The following is a 25,398-nucleotide window of genomic DNA, read 5'->3' on the forward strand; positions in this document are numbered from 1 at the left end:
CTCCATCACCTCATAAAATCACTTCTTTTTTTATGTTGAGAACATTTAAGATATATTCTCCTTGAAACTTTCAAGTTTATAATAAGGTATTACTAGTTGTAATCACCATGCTATACACTAGACCCCACAGGACATATTTATCTTATAATTGAAACTTTGTACCCTTTATCCCCCCTTTTACCCCACACCCCAGCCCCTGGTAACCACCACTCTACTATCTATGAATTCAGCTTTTTTAGATTTCTCAGGTAAGTTGATATCATATATAGTTATTTGTCCTTCTCTGTCTTAGTTCACTTAGCATAATGCCCTCAAGGTCCACATATGCTGTTGCAAATGGCAGGGTTTCTTTCTTTCCCATGGCTGAATAATGTTCCATTGTATGTTTATATATGTCACATCTTCTTTATCTATTCATCCATTGACAAGACACTTAAGTCAACTCCATATCTTGCCTATTGCGAATAATGCTGCAGTGAACAAGAGTACAGATATCTCTGCCATATCCTGATTACAATTCCTTTGGATACATACCCAGAAGTGAGGTTGCTGGATCACATGATAGCTCTATTTTTAATTTTTTAAAAGGAATCTCCACGCTGTTCTCCATGGTGGCTATACCAATCTGCATTCCCATCAATCCTTGCTAACACTTAGCTCCTCTGACCAGAGCTGTAATTCTTTTATCAGAATCCTGAACAAGATGGCCTGGTTCTTGCAATGTCATAGTGCACTCTAATTATTAAGTCTTTGCTTTTTACTATCTTTGTCTCTGACTCTAAGACTGATAAGAATAGCTTGAGTTGAGTCAGGGGAACATTTATAGTGTTGCCTCCAACACTGTCCTTCCTTCAACCAGGGTCTGCCTTAAAGCATTTTGTTTCTATCTTCCCAAAATTTAAATTTTCAGCTCACTGGGTATGGTGGATGGTCTCCGAAGGTGGCCACCATCAATGTCTCTCTCCATTGTATGTGCATGCTACTCCTTCCATCAAGATGTAAAGTCTAAGAACTACACTGGTGGTCCAGTGGTTAAGATTCCACTGTTCCAGTACCTCCACTGCAGCAGACATGGGTTCGATCCCTGGTTGGGGAATACTGATAAGATCCCACATGCTGCACATGGTGCAGCCAAAAAAAAAAAAAAAAAAAGACATAGAGTCTAGTTCCTCTTTCCTTGAATCAGGGCTAGCCCTGTGACTTGCTCTAATCATCAGAATGGTGTCACTCCAGTGACATCAGAAGTGTCACTCCAGTCTAGACTTTGAGGAGAAATGAAAAAAGTGAAACTCTCATGTTCTCTGAGGAAGGCAGCCACCACACAGTAAAGAAATGCATGGTCTTCTGAATGACATTTCATGTGGAGAGAAGCCACCCTGGAAGACCAGGGTGCCAGACATGTAAGTGAAATCTTCCCAAACCTTTCAGCTCAGCCCAGCCACCATCTGAACACAGCACAGAGTGACCCAGCTGCCATTACTTGCCACCACCCAACCAAGCCCTGCCTGCATTCCTGACAGACAGAATAATGAGAAATAATAAGTCATTGCCATTCTGAGTCACTAAATTTTGAGGCAACTTGTTACCCAGCAATAGATAAGAAAAACATGGAAAGATAATCCTTCAGGTTTTCAAGAGGTGGCTTTGCCCTTTTCCTTGCTTCTGCATCTCAGCCCACAGCCAGACCTGTGTTTCAACTTGTCTTCATGCTTCCCAGAAGGGCTTAAGGATCTTTGTGCAAACAGAAGCCTTGGTCACTTCTGAAATATGCCTTGACATGCCAGCCCCCACATGTGACAGGAAAAGATGACTCCTTCTCGCTCCTCAGATTTCTTTTCTGTTATGAGAGAAGTTTTTAGGAAGTTAAAATGAGTTTGCTTTCCCTAATCAGTGAAACAATGTATGTGTGTGCTAAGTTGCTTCAGTCGTGTCTGACTCTGCGACCCTAGTTCACCAGGCTCCTCTGTCCATGGGATTCTCCAGGCAAGAATACTGGAGTGGGCTGCCATGCCCTTCTCCAGGGTATCTTCTCAACCCAGGGATTGAACCTGTGACTCTTACATCTTCTGCATTGGTGGGCAGGTTCTTCACCACTAGTGCCACCTGGGAAGCCCAGGAAATAATGTACAGAGAGAAATCAAATTGGCTCCAGACAACCTCCAGAGCAAAGAGCCCCCATGCAATTAACAATCACAGCAGATACATTTATTGTTAGCCATGTACCAGGCTCCAGGTTAAGTATGTTAGATGCAGTATCTCACTGAATCCTCAGAACAACATCGAGAGAAAGCTATTACTTTTGTCTCCATTATACAAATGAGAAAAGTGTGGCTTAGTAACACTGAGTAACTTTCCCAAAGTCACATAGCTATTAGTCCATCTTTTAACAAGATCAGACGTCTTCTGGGCTGTAGTAACCATATACACATCACAGAGACACCTCAGTTCAGTGCTTTCAGGCACAGAAAATGCCAAGGACAAGACCTCAGCACTCCCCGATCTTTTTCATTCCCTGGCATATGTAAAAAGGGACACTGTAAGTATGGCACGCTGGGATAATGGGTTGAGGTTGCTTCAAGTGGAGGTGACAAGCCTAGGGCACTCCAGCTGGGAAACTCAGTTAAACTTTTTGTAATCCAAAGTCATTTCATTTTCTCAAGTCTTCTTGTATCTCTTAGACTTCTGAGAGGGGATGAGAATTTTTTATAAAGTTTTTAAATATAACAATGTAGATAGGTTATTACCTCAGAGCCTTTGGAAGAGCAACCTTCAGTCTCTAGAAAGGGCCCAACCTGGGAGACATGAGTTCTTGAGATGTGACCCTGGACAGATGTCTTAGCCTCTGTAAGCTTGTTTCTCTCTGAAGAAAGGGAAGAACCATCTCACAGGATTATAAACTGAGCACAGTTGAGTGCAGAAGGCATGAGGACTGGCCCTTGTTCCCAGCAGAAAAATTCCGCTTTGGACACCACTGGAAAGAGAAGACAATTGTTTCCCTCAACAGGAACTCATCACGGAGGGTCGGTTCAGTTCAGTCGCTCAGTCGTGTCTGACTCTTTGCGACCCCATGAACCGCAGCACGCCAGGCCCCCCTGTCCATCACCAACTCCAGGAGTCCACCCAAACCCATGTCCATCGAGTCAGTGATGCCATCCAGCCATCTCATCGTCTGTCGTCCCCTTCTCCTCCTGCCCTCAATCTTTCTCAGCATCAGGGTCTTTTCCAATGAGTCAGCTCTTCACATCAGGTGGCCAAAGTATTGGAGTTTCAGCTTCAACATCAGTCCTTCCAATGAACACCCAGGACTGATCTCCTTCAGAATGGACTGGTTGGATCTCCTCGCAGTCCAAGGGACTCTCAAGAGTCTTCTCCAACACCACAGTTCAAAAGCACCAATTCTTCGGCACTCAGCTTTCTTTATAGTCCAACTCTCACATCCATACGTGACCACTATTAAAACTATAGCCTTGACTAGACAGACCTTTGTTGGCAAAATAATGTCTCTGCTTTTTAATACGCTGTGTAGGTGGGTTATAACTTTCCTTCCAAGGAGTAAGTGTCTTTTAATTTCATGGCTGCAATCACCATCTGCAGTGATTTTGGAGCCCAGAAAAATAAAGTCTGACACTGTTTCCACTGTTTCCCCATCTATTTCCCATGAAGTGATGGGACCAGATGCCATGATCTTAGTTTTCTGAATGTTGAGCTTTAAGCCAATTTTTTCACTCTCCTCTTTCACTTTCATCAAGAGGCTTTTCAGTTCCTCTTCACTTTCTGCCATAAGGGTGGTGTCATCTGCATATCTGAGGTTATTGATATTTCTCCCGGCAATCTTGATTCCAGTTTGTGCTTCTTCCAGCCCAGCGTTTCTCATGATGTACTCTGCATGTAAGTTAAATAAGCAGGGTGACAATATACAGCCTTGATGTACTCCTTTTCCTATTTGGAACCAGTCTCTTGTTCCATGTCCAGTTCTAACTGTTGCTTCCTGACCTGCATACAGATTTCTCAAGAGGCAGCTCAGGGGGTCTGGTATTCCCATCTCTTTCAGAATTTTCCACAGTTTATTGTGATCCACATAGTCGAAGGCTTTGCCATAGTCAATAAACAGAAATAGATATTTTTCTGGAACTCTCTTGCTTTTTCGATGATCCAGCAGATGTTGGCAATTTGAGCTCTGGTTCCTCTGCCTTTTCTAAAACCAGCTTGAACATCTGGAAGTTCACGGTTCACATATTGCTGAAGCCTGGCTTGGAGAATTTTAAGCATTACCTTACTAGCGTAAGGTATCAAGGAGGGTATCTTATAGAAATTAATGAGACTGGGTGGTACCTTCCAGATGCACTGGGATTTATTCAGTCTTCTCCTGGCATCTAATTTCATTTTCTTTTTAGTTTTATTGAGATGTAATTCACATACCACACAATTCACTCATTTAAAGTACACAATTCAGTGGTTTCTGACATACTCACAGAGTTGTACAATCATGATCTAATTTTAAAATATTTCCATCACTCCATAAAGAAACCCCGTACCAATTAGCAGTCACTCTTGCTCCTCCCAAAGCCCATGTCCCAAGCCTCTAAGTTAATCTACTTTATGTCTCCACAGATTTGCCTATTATGGACATTTCACATAAATGGAATCATACAACTTTGCATTTTGTGACTAGCTTCTTTCAATTAGCATAGTGTTTGCAAGGTTCACCCATATTGCAGAAACCTGTATGCAGGTCAGGAAGCAACAGTTAGAACTGGACATGGAACAAGAGACTGGTTCCAAATAGGAAAAGGAGTACATCAAGGCTGTATATTGTCACCCTGCTTATTTAACTTATATGCAGAGTACATCATGAGAAACGCTGGGCTGGAAGAAGCACAAACTGGAATCAAGATTGCCGGGAGAAATATCAATAACCTCAGATATGCAGATGACACCACCCTTATGGCAGAAAGTGAGGAGGAACTAAAAAGCCTCTTGATGAAAGTGAAAGAGGAGAGTGAAAAAATTGGCTTAGAGCTTAACATTCAGAAAACTAAGATCATGGCATCTGGTCCCATCACCTCATGGGAAACAGATGGGGCGACAGTAGAAACAGTGTCAGACTTTATTTTTGGGGGCTCCAAAATCACTGTGGATGGTGACTGCAGCCATGAAATTTAAAGACACTTACTCCTTGGAAGGAAAGTTATTACTAACCTAGATAGCATATTAAAAAGCAGAGACATCACTTTGCCAACAAAGGTCTGTCTGGTCAAGGCTATGGTTTTTCCAGTGGTCAGGTATGGATATGAGAGTTGGACTGTGAAGAAAGCTGAGCACCGAAAAATTGATGCTTTTGAACTGTGGTGTTGGAGAAGACTCTTGAGAGTCCTCTGGACTGCAAGGAGATCCAACCAGTCCATCCTAAAGGAGATCAGTTCATTGGAAGGACTGATGCTGAAGCTGAAACTCCAATACTTTGGCCACCTCATGCGAAGGGTTGACTCATTGGAAAAGACCCTGATGCTGGGAGGGATTGGGGGCAGGAGAAGGGGACGACAGACGATGAGATGGCTGGATGGCATCACTGACTCGATGGGCATGAGTTTGAGTAAACTCTGGGAGCTGGTGATGGACAGGGAGGCCTGGCGTGCTGCAATTCATGGGGTTGCAAAGAGTCGGACACGACTGAGCAACTGAACTGAACTGATGTCATTTCCCTTGGGTATATACACAGGAGTAGAATCACTGAGTCATGTGGTAACTCCACGTTTAACATTTTGGAAAACTTCTGAACTGTTTTCCAAAACAGCTGCAATGTTTGACATACCCACCAGCAGTATATCAAAGTTCCAAGCTCCTCAAGCAGTGGTTTCTAACATAGCCAATTATTTACAGGGGCCCAGACCAGAAAGATGAAATCAACAGCATAGCTAAGATGAAGAAACAGATAAGAATGTTTATTTACGCACATGCCTAAAGGTTGGAGGTTGAGCCTTGAAAGACAGGTTGGCCCCCTTGGCAAATCTTATCACTCCAATTCAAGAATTTTAAAGATTCAGGGTAACAGGAAGGTGCAAACGTCAGAAAAACATATTTTCAAAGTGATTAACCATTTCTCAGCCAGCATATGTTACATGTGTTTGTAAATGTGGGCTAATGTCTATAAACAGGAAACTTGTAGGGAAAAAAACTTATTTAGTTTGATTAAAAACTAGATTTCTGTGGATAGTCACAGGTGCCCAAAATGAAATCTCTCCATACGTCTCCAGAAACCATACAGATCAATAAGGAGAAGAAATTAAACCACCCATAACCCAACCTTGACAGAATGAGATGGAATTTTTGATATATAAAAGGTGCTCAAAGTTTGTTGAACCAATGAATTAAGTAAGAAAATGTGACTGAAATCCAGATTAAGGCCCTAAACAACAGTGCTAGGAGCCAACACACGAGACGCTACCCATAACAAGGTCATGAGGGAGAAAATCTGATGGGCAAGGCGGATCAGGTTTTCAGGGGTTTCGAAAAGGTCAGCTCACGAGATCCCACCCATGACAAGGTCATGAGGAGAAAACCTGACAGGCAAGGCAGATCAGGTTTTCAGGGATTCCAAGAAGCTGCCCCCGGCGCTCACCTTAAAGATGATATCTGTCTTTCTGATGCTTGCTTCAATAGACTACTCCCTAATTTCTGTGACACAGGCAGAAGGCCTTCCCCGATCTCTTTCCAAATAAGAATCAATTTAGAACTTTAATCAATAAGTTTCCCAGGTGGTGGTATTTTATGAGATTATCCAGTGTGAAAGGAGTGTTTTAATTTAAACTCCTTTGCTGGTATTTTAGTTTGTTTGGCAAATGCATCTATGCCCTTAGTACTAGTATGCATGACTGCTTATAATACCCTAATCATAAAACAGCATAAAGAACCTGATCATATAAAGGCCCTAATAGACATAGAGCCCTTCGGGGAGTAGGGAAGCCCTATTGGAAAACATAAGAAAAATTATTCTAAAAGTGGTAATTGGGTTAACATTTGCTTGCTGTGTTTTTGCTCTTAATGTGCTAAGGTTGTGTTATGGAAACCATTGTTAATATAGTTATAGATCTAGAAAAATAAGAGCTTAGCCCTAGTGTGGTACCAATGAGACGGTTGCTAATTGTCACCCAGGAGTGCGAGGCAGAGGTTGCCTCACCAAAGTCGCAGAGTCAGTGTGGGGTAAACTTCTTAGATAAACTCAACTGACAACTTCTGCAGAACAATTAATTTTTATGTTAACAAGGTTATACTTCTGTTGTGACATGCTGTACTGTTGCCCTATGAGACTGTAACTTTTCTGTTAAGATCACCACAGAAACAGAAAATAGGTTTACATTCACCTGACTTGCATAAAATGTTAATAGGCCCCAAGGCCAGAAGATAATGTACAAGACCCTCATAAACAAAGAAGTATGCAGAAAACACCCTGGTTTCGTGAAGGACAAGCTGATGTAATGTTAAACTATCCTCCCCTCAGAAATGTACTAACTTAGGGTATAAAAGCTAAGCTAAAAAGTAAAGCATGGCCAGACCCTGCCAGACTCTGCCAGACTGCTGCACCCGCCGTCTGGTCACTCTCTCTTTCTCTCTCTCTTTCTCTCCCTCGCAGACTTGGCCCTATCAAGGCTGGTCTCACGTATCCTCTCTCTCTCTCTCGCCGACGCCGTTCATCCCGAGGGTATCCCCTGGATCCTGCCGAGGCTGGACCCCGGCACAACAGTACCCACCAGCACCCGGCAAGGAAATTATAGCTTCCCTGGTGACTCAGATGGTAAACAATCCACCTGCAATGCGGGAGACCTGGGTTGGATCCCTGGGTTGGGAAGATCCCCTGGAGAAGGGAATGGCTACCCAATCCAGTATTCTGGCCTGGAGAATTCCATGGACAGAGAAGCCTGTCAGGCTAGAGTCCATGGGTTGCTAAGAGTGGGACAACTGAGTGACTTTCACTTTCACCAACACCTAGCACAATGCCTTGCACAGTGTAGCGGCTTCACAGACGTTTGTTGCATGCATTGAAGTCATGATCTTTGCCTCTGGAACTCACTGATAGAGTAGCAAGGCCTTTAATTCCATAAACACCCAGTCTGAGTCCAGGGGTCTACAGGGATAGCAGTGGGCCCCAAAGGAGGGGCATGCTCTTGAGAAGGCACTTAGCTTCATTCAAGGTCGTGTTCAGTCGTTTCAGTTGTGTCCAACTCTCGGCAACCCCATAGACTGTAGCCCACCAGGCTTCCCTGTCCATTGGGACTCTCCAGGCAAGAATACTGGAGTGGGTTGCCATGCCCTCCTCCAGGAGATCTTCCCAACCTAGGGATAGAACCCTCATCTCTTATGTCTCCTGCACTGGCAGGCAGGGTCTTCACCACTAGTGCCATCAAGATCAGGTTTCTCCAAACCATCAGAATCTCTCTTTCTACCTCCTAACTGCTACCAATGGCTGTCAATACCATGGAGACACAGCATCTGTGGAGAGAGTGGATCCTTTCTCATTGACATCTGGGGAGGTACGCTGTTCTCGTTCAGCTTTGAGCAATGAATGCACAAGAGAAGCTTCATTAGACCTCTGAAACTGACTAGGGCTCATAACCTTGAGGTTGGCTGAGCCTGAGACTGCTATGCCTGTTCATTTCAGCCCCTGGACCAAAGCAGGCCTCTTGAATCACCAGTCTCACCTGCTCCCATTCCCAAACAAATGTGGGTTTTCTTACCCCCGCTGCTGACCTCCCTCCTGCCCTGTTCATGCTGTTATCTGGTACCCTTGTCCCTTCCAATTAGATTCCTCACCCTCCTCAGCACCCTAACCTATTCGTGCCATATGTCCTTGCTCATATGTCTCCGCCTATCTGGCATGCTCTTCTTGCCTCTCTTATTCACCTGAAAAAAATCATTCTTTCCTCTATGAAGACTGAGCTTAAGCATGACTTCTTCTACAAAGGTGTTTTTTGCTTCCCCTCACATCATGTCTTTCAAGATTTTCTTCATGTTAAATGTTGAATGCAAAGCAATCAGATGACACTGGTTCTTTAAAAAAAAAAAAAAAATGAATACAATCTTAGGCAAAGTAACAAAGCCATGGTATCAAGAAAGGAGGTAAAAATCCTCTTAGTATTCTGGTTTATTCAGATTACACACAGAGACAGTGATCTTCAAGTGCAGTCCATGGACTCCATGTACAATCCAAGGAATCCCTAAAATCCTTTCAGGAGATTCTCGAAGTCAAAACTACTTCCATAATAGTATTAAGACTTTATTTGAGCATCAGTGATAAGAACACACACACATACACACATACCAGTGGTTGGCCAAGAAATAATCACCACCTCCCAGCATCCCCCATTATTAGAAAGCAATAAACACTCCAACAAAAGAGGCATATCAGTTTGCCTGGATTATCATTCTTCCATTCAACAAATGCTTAAAGTTCACCACTTGGGCAGCAGGCACACAGCTGGCCCAGAAGATTTTGCACTGACCAGCATATGGCCCCTGCCCTCAAGGGGTTCACTCTCAGAAAGGAGACAATTACATAAAGAGATGGCTGCAAAACCATCTCTTTAGTCCAGTGTCTCAACCACACAGAAGAGCGTGGGACTTCCTGAGCAAGTGGTGCTATTCCAAGCCTTTGGTGAAACTGCCCGTCTGCCAGGCAGCCCCTGCCACTCCTTCACCCCAAGCTAGCAAAGGCGGCCCGCCCGTGGCCCCCTCTTCTGACAGCAGGTTTCCACTGGAGCAGATCCCACCTGGAAGAGAGATGCCTCAACCTTCATGCAAGTTCTGAAATTTTATCTTTATCTAGGACCATACATTTCAATTAATGAATTAAAACATGAAAGAATGATCCCTCCTGGCAGCTTTCTGTCTGCCTGCCTCTAACCCTCAACATCGAACATGACAGCACACAGTAGGGAACATACACCAGAGCACTGATGTATTTACTTCATGATCTGCTGATCAGCTGAGCGCACATGGGTGTATCTGAGTTACTGTAAGTCACGTGATTGCAAGCTCATCCTCTGGCTGGGAGTCCTCGGGGGACACTCACCACTGGTGTGGTCTCTCTTTGCATCTTCTGGCTGCTCCGCCCACTCCAGCCGGTCACCCTGATGTTCCCTGCTCGCCCTCCCCCCTGCCTCCCTCTCACCCTCCTTTCCCTCTGCCCCTACTGCTGTCCTTCCCCTCTTAAATCTAGAGGGTTTGGTACATTCACAGACCCAACTTAGTCATTTTGTGACCTTGAAAGGGGGCTCAATCTCTTGAAAAGGAGCTCCCTTCTCCCTGGCTCCCCAGGCCGGGTCCTGGGTGAAGCACTTGGCATACATTAGGGCTTATGACTGCTCACTGCAGCCCCGTGAGGTAGGTATGGTCATTACTGCCTGGATAGATGGGGAAACTGGGACTGAAGGAGGCGAGGTAAGTTACCCAAAAGCACTCTGTGTGGAGTTGGGACGTGACCCAGGTCCGCCTTCTCCACAGACTTCAGGCTCACGACAACCCTCACGACTGCTTGTTTGCTCCTCCTCCCTCTCCTTCTAAGATGGAGCCAAAGTAGGCAAGAGCTGGTCACACAGATCACGGGTTCACTGCAGCCTGAACACATCGGCGTCTACTGCAGATGCCCGGGCGTTTTTCGTTTCGACACTCTGAGACACGACAGATCCCACGAAGACAAAGACCAGGGCTTCTGTCTCTCTGGGCTGGGAGGATCGGTGTCAGGAAGAGCAGCTGCTGGGCAGACCACTGGGCACAGTGCAACTGTGAGGGCTCAGGGCCTGGGGTGACAAGCAGGGACAGGACAAGCCCACAGAGAACTAAGAGCTGATGTTGAGGGAGCCAGAGAGATGCGTGAGCACCACGAGGGCGTCAGAGGCCGGCTTCCTCAGAAGGACATTTACTGGCCCCACCACATACCATGTCTTGTGTCAGGCTCTTTGATTTCATCTTATCTAATCCTAATGAAGGAAGAACTGGACTTGAAGCCAATACCCTTGAAAAGCTACCGAGCTGAGCTTCAAATCTAGATCAGCCTGATTGTAAAGCCCATGCCCTGTCCTCTGCACAGGCTGTTGTGTGAGGGGATACCAACTCTGCCTCTCAAAGGATGACGTCCAGAGTAAATGAATCACTTTCAGAGCAAAGTGAGAAAACACCTTCTCCCCAAAGCTCACCTCATCACCAGCTGGAAAAGCAAATGTGAAGGACGCTGGGGACACCAATGTGGCAAGAAGCGCAGTCTGAGCAAATAACAAGCTTCTCCTATCACTGATTTCCTGCTCCCAGCCAACCAGGCCAATGGATATCCCAGCATGGCTGCTGCTGCTGCTAGGGCCGGGCAAAGCGAGGGCTCTCCATGTCAGCGTCGCCAAGTCAGCTGCACTCTTTACACCCTGGAGTCTCAGTTTTGTTTTTTATACTGTAAGACAGAGCGATTATTAGGAGTGGGTGAGGGAAACCGGAAGGGAAGGGAGGACCCGGGAAATCCTGATAACTGTGGTCACTAGGCCTCAGTCGCCTCCTGCAGGGGCTTCCTAGAGGCGGTAGCACCTTGTCAGCAGGCACCAGACAGTCAAGTCTCTAGTTGGTACCCATGGAAAAGGAAGCTGATGGAGTTGGGGAGAGAGGACAAGAACAACACCGGGAACACTGGAACTGAAAACTGTGGTGGGTCCAGCCTTCACTTCAAGCTGAGTCTTATTCGGAGGGGAAAAAAGAATCTCAGGTTCTAGAAGACAACATTCAGAAACCATCTGGTCTTATCCCTGAGTTTGAAAAACAAATCCTAGACCCCACACCTGGAGGATCTGATTCAGAAGGACAGGAAGGTGGGGTGTGCTCCAGCTCTCAGGCTGTTCTAATACCAAAGTGTGAGGACCAGCAAGCCTGTCTATATTCTGACTCCCTTCCTGCTGCCACCAAAACAGATACTTGAATGTTTCCTCAGTAACGCGGCCTCACCCAGCCAGCTTTCCTCTCTGAACCGTCACAAGGCTGCTGTCGGTTTTGGCACTGTTGTTGCCTGGAAGACTCTTCCATCTTCCTGTAGCCCCATCTTAGCTTATTCAGCACTGTTTGCCTTTAGGGACTGAGGATGTGCACCCCTTTGCAGAAACTGCAACCGGAAGGAAATCTGACATCCCCTTTAGTCTTCTGGAGGAGGGGAGCTGCTGGTCAGGGGCAGGGGGAAAACACTCATCAGTCTCAACTGTGGGGCTGGGGCGACCCCTAGTGGTCACGGAGATTATAGCCCTCAACTCCCAACTTGCCGGTGGAAACAGGAGCCAAGGGCTTACTTTGTTCAGGATCCAGTCGGCATCTTCAATGGCTCTCTTAATAATCTGCTGGATCCTCTCAGGGTTGTCCTCATCCGAATGAACCCGGAAACTCTGGGGGTTTAAGTATAAGACACAATGACTTGGCAAAAATCAGGACTGGCCACTTCAGAGCTCCAGTCAAGGGCCAGGCATGTGGTGGGCATGGGGTACTTGGCATTGCTCTTACTCTTCCACACACAGTTTTGTTTTGTTTTTTTTTCCACACACAGTTACGACAAACCTGCCCTGAGGTGAGCAAACAGGCTCCAAAACTCTAACTCGCCACTAGGCAATGGCAGCAGCATCTGAATCCTGGACTGTCTGACTACACAGCCTGTGCTCCTACCAGCAGGGCAGCCGTGAAAGGGAACACTGGCCCCGAGTTACCCCCGAATCAAGCTAGGTCCAAAGGTTATCAGGCAGCAGGGGCCTAAGGACGCTTCCATCTCTCTGCTGCTCCCAGGAAGCCTACTGTCAGCAGGCTGAGCTCGCTGCATGCCTTCTCCCTGGGGAAGAACAGAGTTTCTCTTGGTCCCTGTTGGAAAGTCAGGCAGGGAAGGAAGGGGAATGGGGAGGGGGGCTTTGGAAAATCCAGCCAGGCCCGAAGTGGCGCAGTGCGGGTCTGCTGTTTGCCTTGGCCAGATGTTCCCCTTTGAGTAGCAACATGAGACTCAGGTCCACTGGTGTTGCACTCGTGGCCCTTCAAAAGAACTGGTTACTTCCTCTGACCTGCCACTCTCAACCCCACATGTCCTCCTACTTATCTTCAGGAGCAACTCAAATGCTCACCTCTAGGAAGTCCTCTCTGATTCCCTCAGACAGTTAATTGCTCCTTCTCCATATTTCCACAGCTCTCTGTTGCTGCCTTTTTTTTTTTTTTTTTTACTTTCAACATCATATTTGTATACATTTTAGTTTTTAACTTTTTATTTGGAAATAATTTCTAATCTACAGAAAAGCTGTAAGAATAATACGAAAGAATTCTCTACTGGAAACACCAACTGTTAATATTTTGCCACATTTGCTTTATCATTCTCTATACGGGTTTGTATAAAAATCTGAGAAAGCATTTAAACGTTGCAGGTATCATGCCCTTCATCCTTGAATACTTCAGACGTGTAAACACAGGCATTCTCGTACTTGACCACAGTAATCAAAATGAGAAACACTGACATAATACTATTATCTAATCTACAGTTCATATTTCAACTTCATGAATTTCCCAGTAATCTTTATCATCGTTTTTTCTGGTCCGGGATCCAATCTGTGATCACTCCTGACACTTAGTTGTCACGTCTCTTTAGTCCCCTTTAAATCAGAGTAGCCGTCTGCCTTTGTGTTTCATGACATTGACGTGTTTGGTGTGCACAGGCCATTAAGTGGTAGATGGTCACTTAGTCTGGGTTTACCTAATGTTTCCTCATGATTACATTCAGGTTGTGCATTATTGGCAGAAATGCCTGTCAAAATGATGTTATGTCTCACACTCAATTTTAATTATCCATTCAGCTGTCTTATTCAAGCCTTGGCACAGAGTTGGTGTGCCCAGATGATGCATTCTGTTTCCTAAACAGAAACTAGAGAGGAGCTGGGCTGGCCAGCACTGCTTTCCGGTAGCTCTTACTCAAATGCCACCACCCCACACCATCACCCCCTGAAAGACCAGCCCTGCCCACTGCCACTGGCCCCCAACCCTGTGACGGCCCCACCACAGGAAGCCCCACCCCCACCCCAAGCCCAGCGTACCCTCCTCCCACCTGCCTGACGGCATGCTTATAATGCTCCTGGATGCCCTCGGTTGGCAGCTGCCGGCAACAGCGCAGCAGGTATCGGTAGAGCTGCAGCGGCGTCTGGACGAGCTCTGCCCCCGGTAGTGGGGCCATCCGCCAGACCTCAGTCCCTGGAAAACACAGAGCATCACTTCTAGGCATCCAGCCAATACTTTGCCCTGGCCCCCAGTTTCCAGCACTCTGGGAAGCAGGAGTATTTGATCCAGTGTGGATGGAGGCCAGATCCCCATGGCACCGAGCCCCTGAGCTCAGGCTGGGCATCAGCCCTGCAGGAGGCTCAGCCTAGAGCAGGCCCGCAAGGACAAAGGTGGGAGGCATGGCCGCATCCTGTGGTCTTTCTTCTGGAGACTGACCACAAGCAAGAAGATCCTGCATCACAATCACGGAGAAACCAGCTGACTTCAGGAGGATGGAGCGGAGAGTGGAGATGCCCAGAGGTCTGAGCCTCGCTAATCAAAGTGTGGTCCTAGACGGGCAGCACTGACATCACCAGCAGCTAATGAGAAACCCAATCTCACCCAAAAACAACCAGGCCTGCAATTTAACAAAATGCGCACAGGATCCTGCCTGGACCGCGACCACAGCATCTTGCCTGGTGTCCCTGCCTGAAGCCTGTCATTCCCCAGCCGCCGCCACACTGACGCCAGGATGAGCTCTGGAACCAATGTGCTGGGCTCACTCCACTGTCAGATGCAAGGATCTTCTCCCAGATCCCCTGAGCCATCAAGTAGGTAACCTCTTATGCCTATGCACACACCGCCCCCTTCGCCTGGAGCTCCCTTCCCCATCTCCTCCCCCTGAGGCACCGTGCTTGTCCTTCCAGGGCCAGCTCAGTGTTGCTTCCTCCGGGAAGCCCTTCATGACTGACTGTCCCTTGCTTGGTTGTGTGAGGGGGCTGCAGTGCCCTGTTTCTGAAGCTGTTATAGCACTTCCCACACTGCTGGGGACTCACCTGCTGCCAGGCCTCCAGAGCCTGGCCCGGGCCCCAACACTTCACTTCGTGCCCAGTTTGTTGAACTGGACTGAATAGAATCTGTTATCTCCTCTGCACAGATTTCCCCTCTTAGAGAGACGCTCACTGTGTTCCAAATGGAGGAGCTAAAAGACCAAGATTAAGTGGTTGGCCTTGGTTTAAAAGTAACATAAAAAAAAGACAACCTGCACCCCCTCTAAAAAATAAAGAACCAGGATAGGAAATCTAATCTATCTTAAACTAGGAGAGGAAACTTACTAAGGAGCTAAACTAGGAGAGGAAAGTAAGGAAGGCCTAAACTATGACAGGAAACTTACTAAGAAGCTAGTTTCAGAGGCTCTTTCATTCCATATCCAGCATATTATCTTCTTGGTAACAATGTCTGTCCGTCTCCACAGCTAAATTTGCCAACTGCTCCTTGTATTTTAGCCTCTCACTCTCACACGGGGGTGGGCTCATGGCCGCTAACCCCCATCACCCATCGTCCCACCTGGTAACATCCGGGGATGAGCCACTGGGGCTCCACCCTTCCAGGTCTCCGCCCCCAAGGTCTGGGCGGGGCTCCACTCCAGGCCTGACCATTCAGAGCCCTTCATCTACATGGTCGCTGGGATTGGCTCACAGATGGGCACGTGACAAGCTGGTCCAACCAGAGCAGATCTCACTGCCTCTACAGGGGTGCTCCGCTCTAGACTTGAGGCTGAGAGGACTTCACCCTCAAAGAAGCCATCTTGCCTCCTTTAGAAGCCTGAGACCAAGCGACAGGGCAGATGGCAGAGCTGAGACCCTGAGTGACACCAGGTGTGAAGAAGTCACCTGAGCCCAAACACCATGTACCTGAAGGTAGTCCCACCCCTAGATTTGGGTTTGTTGTTTTGTCACTTGCAACCAAGAGAGTCCTGACTGGAGAGATCCAGCCCTCCCACATTCTGCGTCCCCAGTGAGCTCCGACGGCTCCAGCTCTAAGGAAGACTGCAAACAGGGCAGGGCGCAACCTGCCAGGCCAACTAGCCACACTTAAGCGCAGCAGAGAGGGCAACCACATATGGTGGGGCAAAGGCTTTCAAGGGCCACCCACAGAAGACACATCATCGAAATCCCCAACCTGATGGGCAGGGCAGACTCCCTGGACAGGCTTCCCCAAACTATATAAAGTGCTAATCAAACATTGTAAAATGCTAGTCGTGTAACAGATGGTTACCATCTGCAGTCTTTAAAATTAACACTTGGAGAGAATGCAACTTTGTTTAAAAACTCAATACTTAGAAACCAACCCAGCAAGTATGGGCGGGAGATTATTTTCAGCTCAATTATAATACTTAGTCATTCTCATAATAACGAGCAGAGAATGCTTGTGTGGGTCCACTCATAAGAGTTTAAAATGCTTTAATTTAATTTAAAGCATGGGTTTGCTATTATTTAAGGCGCAAGGAACTTCATATCACCATTGCTAAACCTGTAGTCAAACCCTGTGGCTAGGAACGCTTACTTCTCATGCTTACTTCTCCTGCTCTTTGAATTTGACCTTAGCCTCTACCTTGGCTCCCTGCCTCATCAGAGACACCTCTGTCTTCCCAAAGCCATCACAGAGACAGCCCACCTTCTCTTCAATCCCCACACCACTGGTCTCTGTGTGTGCGTGCACGTTAGTCCCTCAGTCGTGTCCAACTCTTTGTGACCCCATGGACTATAGCCAGCCAGGCTCCTGTGTATGGAATTCTCCAGGCAGGAATACTGAAGTGGGTAGCCATTCCCTTCTCCAGGGGATCTTCTTGACCTAGGGATGGAACCCAGGTCTCCTGCATTGCAGGAAGATTCTTTACTACTGAGCCACCAGGGAAGCCCACCACTGGTCTCTTAAATCCTAACAAATTCTATCTCTGGACACCCCCTCAAATCTGTCCCCTCCTATTTCTGCTGCAAAGGCTTGGCTCAGACTCTTATCACATCTCAGGCAGACACCTGCAAGAGTTCCCAACAATCTACTGCCTGCCAATTTATTCTGCAATCATCAGCCAGGGTGAATCTTTGCAAACACACATCACAGCAAGTCATGCTCCTGCTTAAAGCCCCTGATGTCCACTCCAGCCCCATCACTCATGACAACTTTTCCCAAAACATGGGACAAAGATGAAAATATTTTTTTTTTGAAAATATTTTAAGCAGTATATGGACCAACATCTTTTTATTGTCATACTTTAATATTTATTTTCACGTGTAATAAGAAAAAAGTTCCATAATCTCATGGGTATCACAGCTCAAAACAGTTTAAAAAATGAACGGGCAGAAAAGTGATTTTTAAAAATATATCAAGCAAGTGAGAATGCAGTTGAAAATCTGGATATGCCAAGAGTCATGAAGGTGGTACTGAACTTTGAAAAAGCACTGTCTATAGAATAAATTCCATACTGCCTTCCTCCCAGACCCGCTCTTGATCTCGCCCCTTCCCACCACCCCTCAACACATCACCCACTACTCGCTGAGTCCAGGCAAACGTGAGCTCTCACGGCACCCTGCAGACAGCCGGTCACGAAGAGCCAGACAGGGCTGAGTGACCCAGCACACTGAGCACCGCCCCCGGGCACGGACCACGTGAGCATCTGCCACCCCTGGAAACGGTCCTGAGGAGCGTTACAAAGAGCCGGAAAAATGAGTTCATGCACCGCTATGTGGGTCTGAATCAGCCTCTTCCTGCTTTGAACTTTTCTGGAAGATCCTGTTGCCTGACCTTCCAGAAATGTCTAGATCCTTGCCCAGTTCTCCAGCTTTTCCCTTGATTCTCTGAGCTTCTTAACACTCTTTCAATAATTTCCTCTTGGTTAATTCCTCCTACCCCTCTTACTCCCACATGGAATGAGACTCACTTCCTTATCTGTTTGCCCACAGCCTGCTCTATGTGCAGGAATCACCCTCTGCTTTCTTGTCCGTCTCCCTGCCCAGCCAAACCCCATGAGGGCGAGGACTGTGTCAGGCCCTCCACCTCGGCGCCTCTGCCCAGGCCAGCCCTGGGCACCCAGTGGACTCCTCCATCAGTGCTTGCTGACTGAAGAACCTCAAAATCCAAGCACTCCCCAAGCTTGAGAAAACAGTAGCTCAGCCTCCTTGCTGCCTTCTCAATCCAAAGGTAAGAGATGGTCCTGTGCGCCTGCCCACTATAAAGTGAGGACAGCTGCCGTCCGCATGATCCTCCATGCCTCGGTACTTCTGGGCATCACCTCTGGCGGAAATACCCTACTTTCCCACCCAGATAGTCCAGGCTTCTTCCAGCTTCCAGCTCATCTGCAGGAACTCTCGCAGGCCACCGACGCCACCTACTTCACTGAGTCTAGAGAGGCCCTCAGACCAGAGTATCTTCAACTCCCCTCCACCACAAAATCCATCTTCACCTGAGACCCAACCAAGACGCTAAGCATGGTGCAGGTTATTTTACAACTACCCCCTGATGAAAAGTATTATCATCCCCACTTTGCAGATGTGGAAACTGAGGCTGAACAGTGGGCTGACATGCCCACACACAACCAGTGAGCAGTGGAGCTGGGTTGTGGGCTCTGGCTCCAGTGCCCCAACATCCCTAAGTTCTTGGACGAAAGGAGGCCTTTCCTTTTCCAAGGACTCCTTAGGCCTGGATTAACCCAACATCCTTCTCAACCATTGCCTCTTCAATCCCTCCCTATGCTCAGCCAGACTGAGCCTCTGAAAACAAAACTCTCATCTTTGAGCCCACTGCTTGATATCTTTACATGGCATCCACAGAACAAACCCAAGGGTCTCGAGTATGTGTGTATTTGTGGTGGAGTGGGGTGTTGAAGATGTTCCCCAACCAACCGCCTATCTCTACCCCATCTGCAACCAAATCCCCACACACTCTCCACTCTTCCCAGCTCTACCCTCTCTGTCCCTCCCACAGTGCCTGGCATGCAGTGGCTACTCAACAGAGGGGTGTCTAGAGTGAATCCTCCCTCTCCCCTACAACTGTCAGGCCACTTTTCTGCCCCCGAGTACTGACTGAGTAGAACCGTGAAGCATGTGGGCCCCAAACCATGGTAAGGCTGATGTGAGGATTAAATAAGAGACACATGTGCCTGGTTTATGACAGTGGCTCACGGAATATGACCTCCCTCTCCCAGGCCCTGCTCTGACCCTGGAGGAGCAGTAAAAGAAAAAAGAGTAAGTCAAGATGCCCTTTTCACGCTTCTATCTGAAAGAACCTGCCTGCCAGTGCCGGAGACACAAGAGATGCGGGTTCAGTCCCTGGGCTGGGAAGATCCCCTTGACGACAAAAGGGCAACCCACTCCAGTCTTCTTGTCTGAAAAATTCCATGGATAAGAGGAGCCTGGTGGGCCACAGTCCATGAGGTTGCCAAGAGTTGGACACCACTGAGCACACATGTGCACAATAGGAATGGCCTGCTAAAGGAAGCCTTTGGTGCAAAGTGAGATCAAGAGAGATTTGTGGGTTTCATCGACTCAGTAAGCTCTCTATAGATCAGAAAGGAAGAAAAAAATAGACGTTTTTTCCTTTTAAATCAAACTACAGGTCAGGTGAAATTTATTTAGCTTTTTCCCAAATCAGAAGTGAGTTCTGGTTACTCATCCTACAGCCTTTAATGAATTAGAAACTTACAAAAACACCCGAAGTAGCAGGCTCATGGGAAAAGGTGTCAACTTGAATGAATAGAAATAGTGCAAAGTAGGTCACCCTTCAAAACCAGGATGCCAGAGCCCTGAACGCGACCTCCGCACACCAGGTGTCAAAAAATCTCTTCTTACTGGCGGGGAGTCACCCAGTTTTTCTCCCTCAACTCCTTCCCTCTCAGCAGTGCACTGAAGTCCTTTCACTTCAGACCTGAGATCTGCTCTGGAAAATTTTACTCACTGTTCTGAGCTCTGCCTTTTGGAGCTAAAGTCTCCCTAACCTACTGCCAAGTCCAGACTGTCAGTATTCAAGGTCAGTTATCCCAGACCCCCAGCTGTATCGTTTCTGAGATAAGCATGCTAAAAGTGCTGTAACCCCCATCTCACCCACCCTCCTCTCTCTGGACACACCCCCTCATTATCCATCTCACTCTTAAACATACTCCAGAGGGAAAAACCACAGTTTGTGTTCTGACCAGGTGCATGGGCACTGGAGCTCATGGGGGCAATTCCCAGCTCCTCTACCTGGGAATCCAAGGAATGCAGCCCAGACTGCCTTCTCTGCTCCACCCCTCGTATGGCCCTGGCATTTGACTCAAAGGAACTTTTTCCCCGTGAACTATGCTTAAGTCTGTTTCCCAATCTTATATTTTATTAATTCAGTCCAGAGTCACAATCTGCCACAATCTCTGGGGTACCAGATCCTGTCCGTTATTCAATTCAATTCACCACAACAAAAGCAAAGAAGCAATCACATACGAGTCATAAATGGGGTACAAAGAGACAGTAACTTCAAGAAGCTCTGCAGCCACCCCTGCAAGGCCGTTCGGAGCCTCTAGCCCATGTGTGACTCTGGACTCAGCCCTGGCAGGTTCCCTGGCTCTCCCACCCAAGCCTCTGCACAGCTGACGGCGTGTCTTACCACCTACCATTCAGGGAGTGACTAGCGTGTGCCAGGGGGGTGCTGAGAGCTTTACATGTGTTCTCTCATGTATCCTCAGAATGGCCTTATGGACTGGGTATCATTAGCCCCATTTTACAGACAGGGAAACAGCAACTCTAGACATAAGCAACTTGCTAGAGGCCATATAGCTAGTACATGGTCAGGTGAGGAATCAAACCTAGGCCTATTTTATTCCAAAGTCCATGCCCTTACCTGCTCCTAACACCACCTATGTCCATATCTAAGACACTCACAAATGTTGTCCAGATCAGGGCTAAGGACCCCAACTGAGAACTCTCCCCAGGGCTCCTCAAGACCAGGTCCCAGCATCCATGGAAGCACTTGACTATACTATGTCCAGTTCCTGTTTCTCGACCTTCTCCATAAACCCTTGTTCCATGCTTTTCAGAAGCCCAAGAACCTCATCTATGGCTTCCCCCTGCATACAGACAAAAACACAAGTCCCAAGACGAATGTCACTTACACAACCAAAGGAGTAACCAGAGATACCAAAACAAAACAAAAAAGCTCCTAGGAAACTCTGAAGAGTTTATGGACTCTTCAAAAGAGGATGACAGAATACAGGAGAATGAGACAGAATAAAGAAAAAGAATGAAAATAAAGTCACAAAGGGAATTTCCTGGGAGCCGCACGGTATCACCATCAGAGATGCTGAAAAATAGGGCTTCGGCCCCGTTTAACCCCATTGTCTCTTTCCCTAACCTGTGCCCTGACAAAAAGACACCTAAAAATAAATGGGGGAAAAAGCCATACATTAAAAAAGAATGGAACTATAGAAAATAATCAGAAATTATGCCCCACTGAGCACAGATACAAGCTAAATTAAGCCTGAACAACCCATTGTTTAAATATGCAATTATTCTTCAGGATGAGGAAAGTCGCAATACAGGAACAGAATGGTTCTGCTCCCAATTGCAGGGCTCCAGCTTGCATGCACATTCTCTTAAGTTAGAAACGGAACAACCCTTGCTCCTCCAGTCTCTCTTCACATGGTCAAGGCTCCAATCCCATGTTCCACCCTTGAGCCTTGCTGCCTCCGTAGACACTACCTCTGTTTCCAGCTTTGGAACAGTGCCTCCTAATCAGACTCCTTCCAGTCTGGCCCCCACAGTGCCACCCACGGACACATCCTACAAAAAACACACCCTTCACCAGCCTCTGTGGAATGTTCTTTATTCAAGTCTGGTTGGATGAAGTCTGTTTCCATCTTCTCTCATGAAACTCACCTTCTCTGATCTTCTGCCTCCTCCTCTATAAACTGGACAACAGAATATGTACATCACTGGGGGATTTGCAAAGATCACACAAACTCACATCAGTACAGTGCCTAGGCCGGGGCTGGCACCATTGGATACTTGGACATCTTAGCCCTTCCTACTCTACCCAGCTACCTGTGATCCTAGATGTCTGTGAGCTTCTGGGGGACAGAGACTCTACTGTATTAGTCACCCCTCCATAGTCAACAGTGCCCGGGAACGTAACAAAATCTCAATAAATGTGTACTAATGGAGTCTCACTTACCAGAGAGGAACTAAAGGCAGGAGGAGGGGACTGTCCTGAAGACATGAAGCCAGCAGGTGGCAGAGCTGGGTCTCAAACTCGGGTCCTCGGGCTGTGAATCCTCAGCTCTATTACATGTGCTGTCTCAAAGGATCTCGATCACATTTGGAGGCCCAAACCACCCTGGGCCTTCATGTGTTAGAGGTCAACCTGGTGAGGTCATCCCCCAAAAGCAAACCAGAAACATCATCCAAAAGGTAAACACACTGGTTGCAGAGCAGAGCCACCAGCAACCTGAGCTGAATCTAGTGATATCAGACTGCTTTGTGCCAATGGTTTTGCCCACATAGGCCACCACAGTCTATCCGAGGGTCAAAGAAGGGAACTGGCACAGCTACCAGATGTCAGATACTGGGTTGGGTATTTCAAAGGGGCTACTTAAACTGAGGCTCAAGGTCACATAGAAGAACCTGGTGAGAGCCACAGCTGGGCTTCTCTCTTCTTAACTCAAGCTCTTTCTACACACACCAGGGTGGGCTTCTCTCTTCTTAACTCAAGCTCTTTCTACACACACCAGGGCTTGTCTCCAAGGGCCCTTGAGCCAAGGGCTCCTAGTTTACCGTTTTCCTCTCCTGCTCCTCCTCCTTCTGGCCTCCTTGCTGGCCTCCACATACCTAACCGCTCTTCAGGGCATCCACGTGGCTCACCCGCCTGTGTATCCAGGTCTCACCCGAGACCTTCTCTGACCACACTGCAGTCCCGCCTTCTTTGCTCCACAGCATTTTTCTCTTTGTATTCATCCCCCCTTGCAGTGTAAGCTCCACAAGAGCAGGGAGTTCATTTTGTTCATGGCTGTGTCCTGAGTACAGTGTGTGTGCTGAAACAGTCATCAAGCACCGATAAGGTGCTAGATGCTGGAGTTACAGAAGCAATCAAAGTGACCCTTCACCCCAAGAAATGTACACATTAACAGAGGATTAAAAAAAAAAACTACCCAGTATTAGCTAAATACTACAGATGGTGCAGGCTTCCCCAGTGGCTCAGACAGTAAAGAATCTACCTGTAATGCAGGACGTCCAGGTTCAATCCCTGGATTGGGAAGATCCCCTGTAGGAGGGCATGGCAACCCACTCCAGTATTCTTGCAAGGAGAATCCCATGGACAGAGGAGCCTGCAGGATACAGTCCATAGGGTCACAAAGAACTGGACATACTGAATGAAGCGACTGGGCATGCAGGGGTCAAGAATCCCCCTGCCAATGCTGGAGACTCAAGAAATGTGGGTGAGATCTCGGCGTTGGGAAGAGCCCCCTGGAGAAGGAAATGGCAACCCACTCCAGTACTCTTGCCTGGAAAATTCCATGGCCTGGTGGGTTACAGTCCATGAGGTCGCAAAGAGTGGGACACGACAGCACGCACACACACACCACAAAGTGGAATTCACGTCCCGAGAGACTGGCACACGGGGTCCCTCACCCAGTCAAGGGTCAGAGAAGGTTTCTTGAGAAAGGGACATTAAATCTGAGGGACAAGGAGAGTGTGGCTGGGTGAAGGCAGAGAGAGCGGCCTGAGCCCTGTGACTGAACTAAAAAGACACTAAGATGTTCACTTTAACGGGGTGAACTGCATGCTGTGTAAAAACAAAAAGAAAGGTTAACTCCCAAGGGCTCAGGAGTTCCGGCCATGGACTCGATCTGTTAGGCAGTAGAGTAGATGAAGGTGACTCGAGGTAGGCGCGCTCACAGGCTGCTGCGAGCACTCGGGCCGCGCAGGGCCAAGACTGCTTTTAAAAATTGACAAACCGAGGCCCGACAGGTACATTTCACAGCAGACCCGGAGCCCGCAGACCCCTGGGCTCCTCGTGGCGCCCCCAAGCGCCCTCCCCGAAGTCCTGGGCCTTCTCCCCCGACCCCTGGCCCTCAGCCAGCCCCGCGAGGCCTGCGGCGTGTCCATGGAGCCGCACTCCGGAGGACACGGCTCTCTGGAGGCCAGAGGGTCGAGAGAGCGGCGCTGAGTCTTCCACAGGCCGCGCCAGGTCGAGTACACCCCGAGGCCTCCTAACTGCAGTCCATCCCTGCCGCCCCAGGTGGCTCGGATCCCCGCGCGACCGCCCACACTCCCGCCCTCGGCCTGCGCTGAGCCGCTCACCCGCCTCCGCCGGGGAACATTCGCCTCGGACGCGGCGGCCACGAGTGCGCCTGCGCCCCCCGGCCGCTGAAGCACCGCCCCCGCCAGGCGACTGTGCGCGGAGCGCCCTCTTCCGGGCGCGCGTGGGACTTGGCGTCTGTTAATGAGGGAGCTGTATTGCGTGCCCTTTTCCCTGATCCGAGCCACCCTCTTGAAAAAAGAAAGCCGTGCAACTAACAGCCTTCTTCTCGGAGAAGGAAATAGCAACCCACTCCAGGATTCTTGCCTAGGAGAGCCCATGGACAGAGGAGCCTGGCGGGCTACCGTCCATGGGGTCTCAAAGAGTTGGACAGTTGACTGAGCAACAGCCTTCTTGAAACACCCACTGTTCCTTTTGGCTTTTGCCACCTCAGAGACAGGGCTACCCCCATTTTCCTGAATATGAATTGGTACTAAAATATGAGGAGTGTTCAAGATCTGTGAAAAGGCTTGCAGGCGGACTTTTCCTAAGCCACTCGTGTTGATGACGGAATTATATTTGGATGGGAAGCTGCGTATTGAGTCATTTCATCAAATTACAGTCCCATAACACCTGTCAAAAGAATAAATATGACAGTAATAGTCATGCTTCCTTTCAGACCCATCTATAATTATAATTGAGGAAAAGAATACAGAATTTAAACTCATAGCGACTGCCAGTATCTTTCTTTGAAAATGAAATAATGCTGTTTTATTAAATAGGCTCTCCCTGCTCTCTAATGTTTAGAGCTAAAGTGCTTCTCTGAATTGATTTAAATACAAGTTTTATATCCTGAAAGAAATAAAGATGAGTCTTTATCTTAAGACAAACCCGCTGTTCAATGATGCTGCTGATCTTCTCTCAGCTGATGCCGAAAAGGGAGTTAGGTTGTTAGTGGGTAATATTGCTTCTGTTCACATCTCCGTTCTCTAGGGCTTTTTAAACCTATTTGTAATGAAAAGGCTGATTTCCTTACACAGACAGACTCCATGTGTAGCTGATTTAACAAGACAACTTTTTATTTTAACTTTTTTTCTTTTTCTTTCTCCTTCGTTCTTT

General features: G+C 47.7%; 1 protein-coding gene across 5 annotated transcripts; it reads right to left on the bottom strand.

The window, feature by feature from the left end:
* Window positions 1-2,190: 2,190 nt before the first annotated feature.
* On the bottom strand, window positions 2,191-24,422 carry LYRM9 (LYR motif containing 9). Of its 5 annotated transcripts, none has more exons than XR_009692947.1 (6): window positions 24,342-24,370; window positions 15,075-15,220; window positions 14,090-14,232; window positions 12,312-12,404; window positions 11,190-11,434; window positions 2,191-2,971 (listed from the first exon to the last, which is right to left on the bottom strand). XR_009692947.1 is itself a non-coding variant. In XM_061142883.1 (5 exons), the coding sequence occupies exons 1-5, from the start codon at window positions 24,359-24,361 to the stop codon at window positions 11,417-11,419; spliced, it is 420 nt and encodes a 139-aa protein (XP_060998866.1). In that variant the 5' UTR covers window positions 24,362-24,370; the 3' UTR covers window positions 9,103-11,416. The 5 variants fall into 5 exon arrangements, 3 of the variants coding, with proteins under 3 accessions (XP_060998866.1, XP_060998868.1, XP_060998867.1); XR_009692946.1 differs by lacking the exon at window positions 2,191-2,971 and adding an exon at window positions 9,103-10,793; XM_061142883.1 differs by lacking the exon at window positions 2,191-2,971 and having other exon boundaries at window positions 9,103-11,434.
* Between the last annotated feature and the right edge of the window lie 976 nt (window positions 24,423-25,398).

The sequence above is a fragment of the Dama dama genome, chromosome 5, assembly GCF_033118175.1.
Source record: "Dama dama isolate Ldn47 chromosome 5, ASM3311817v1, whole genome shotgun sequence".
NCBI classification, from domain to species: domain Eukaryota; kingdom Metazoa; phylum Chordata; class Mammalia; order Artiodactyla; family Cervidae; genus Dama; species Dama dama.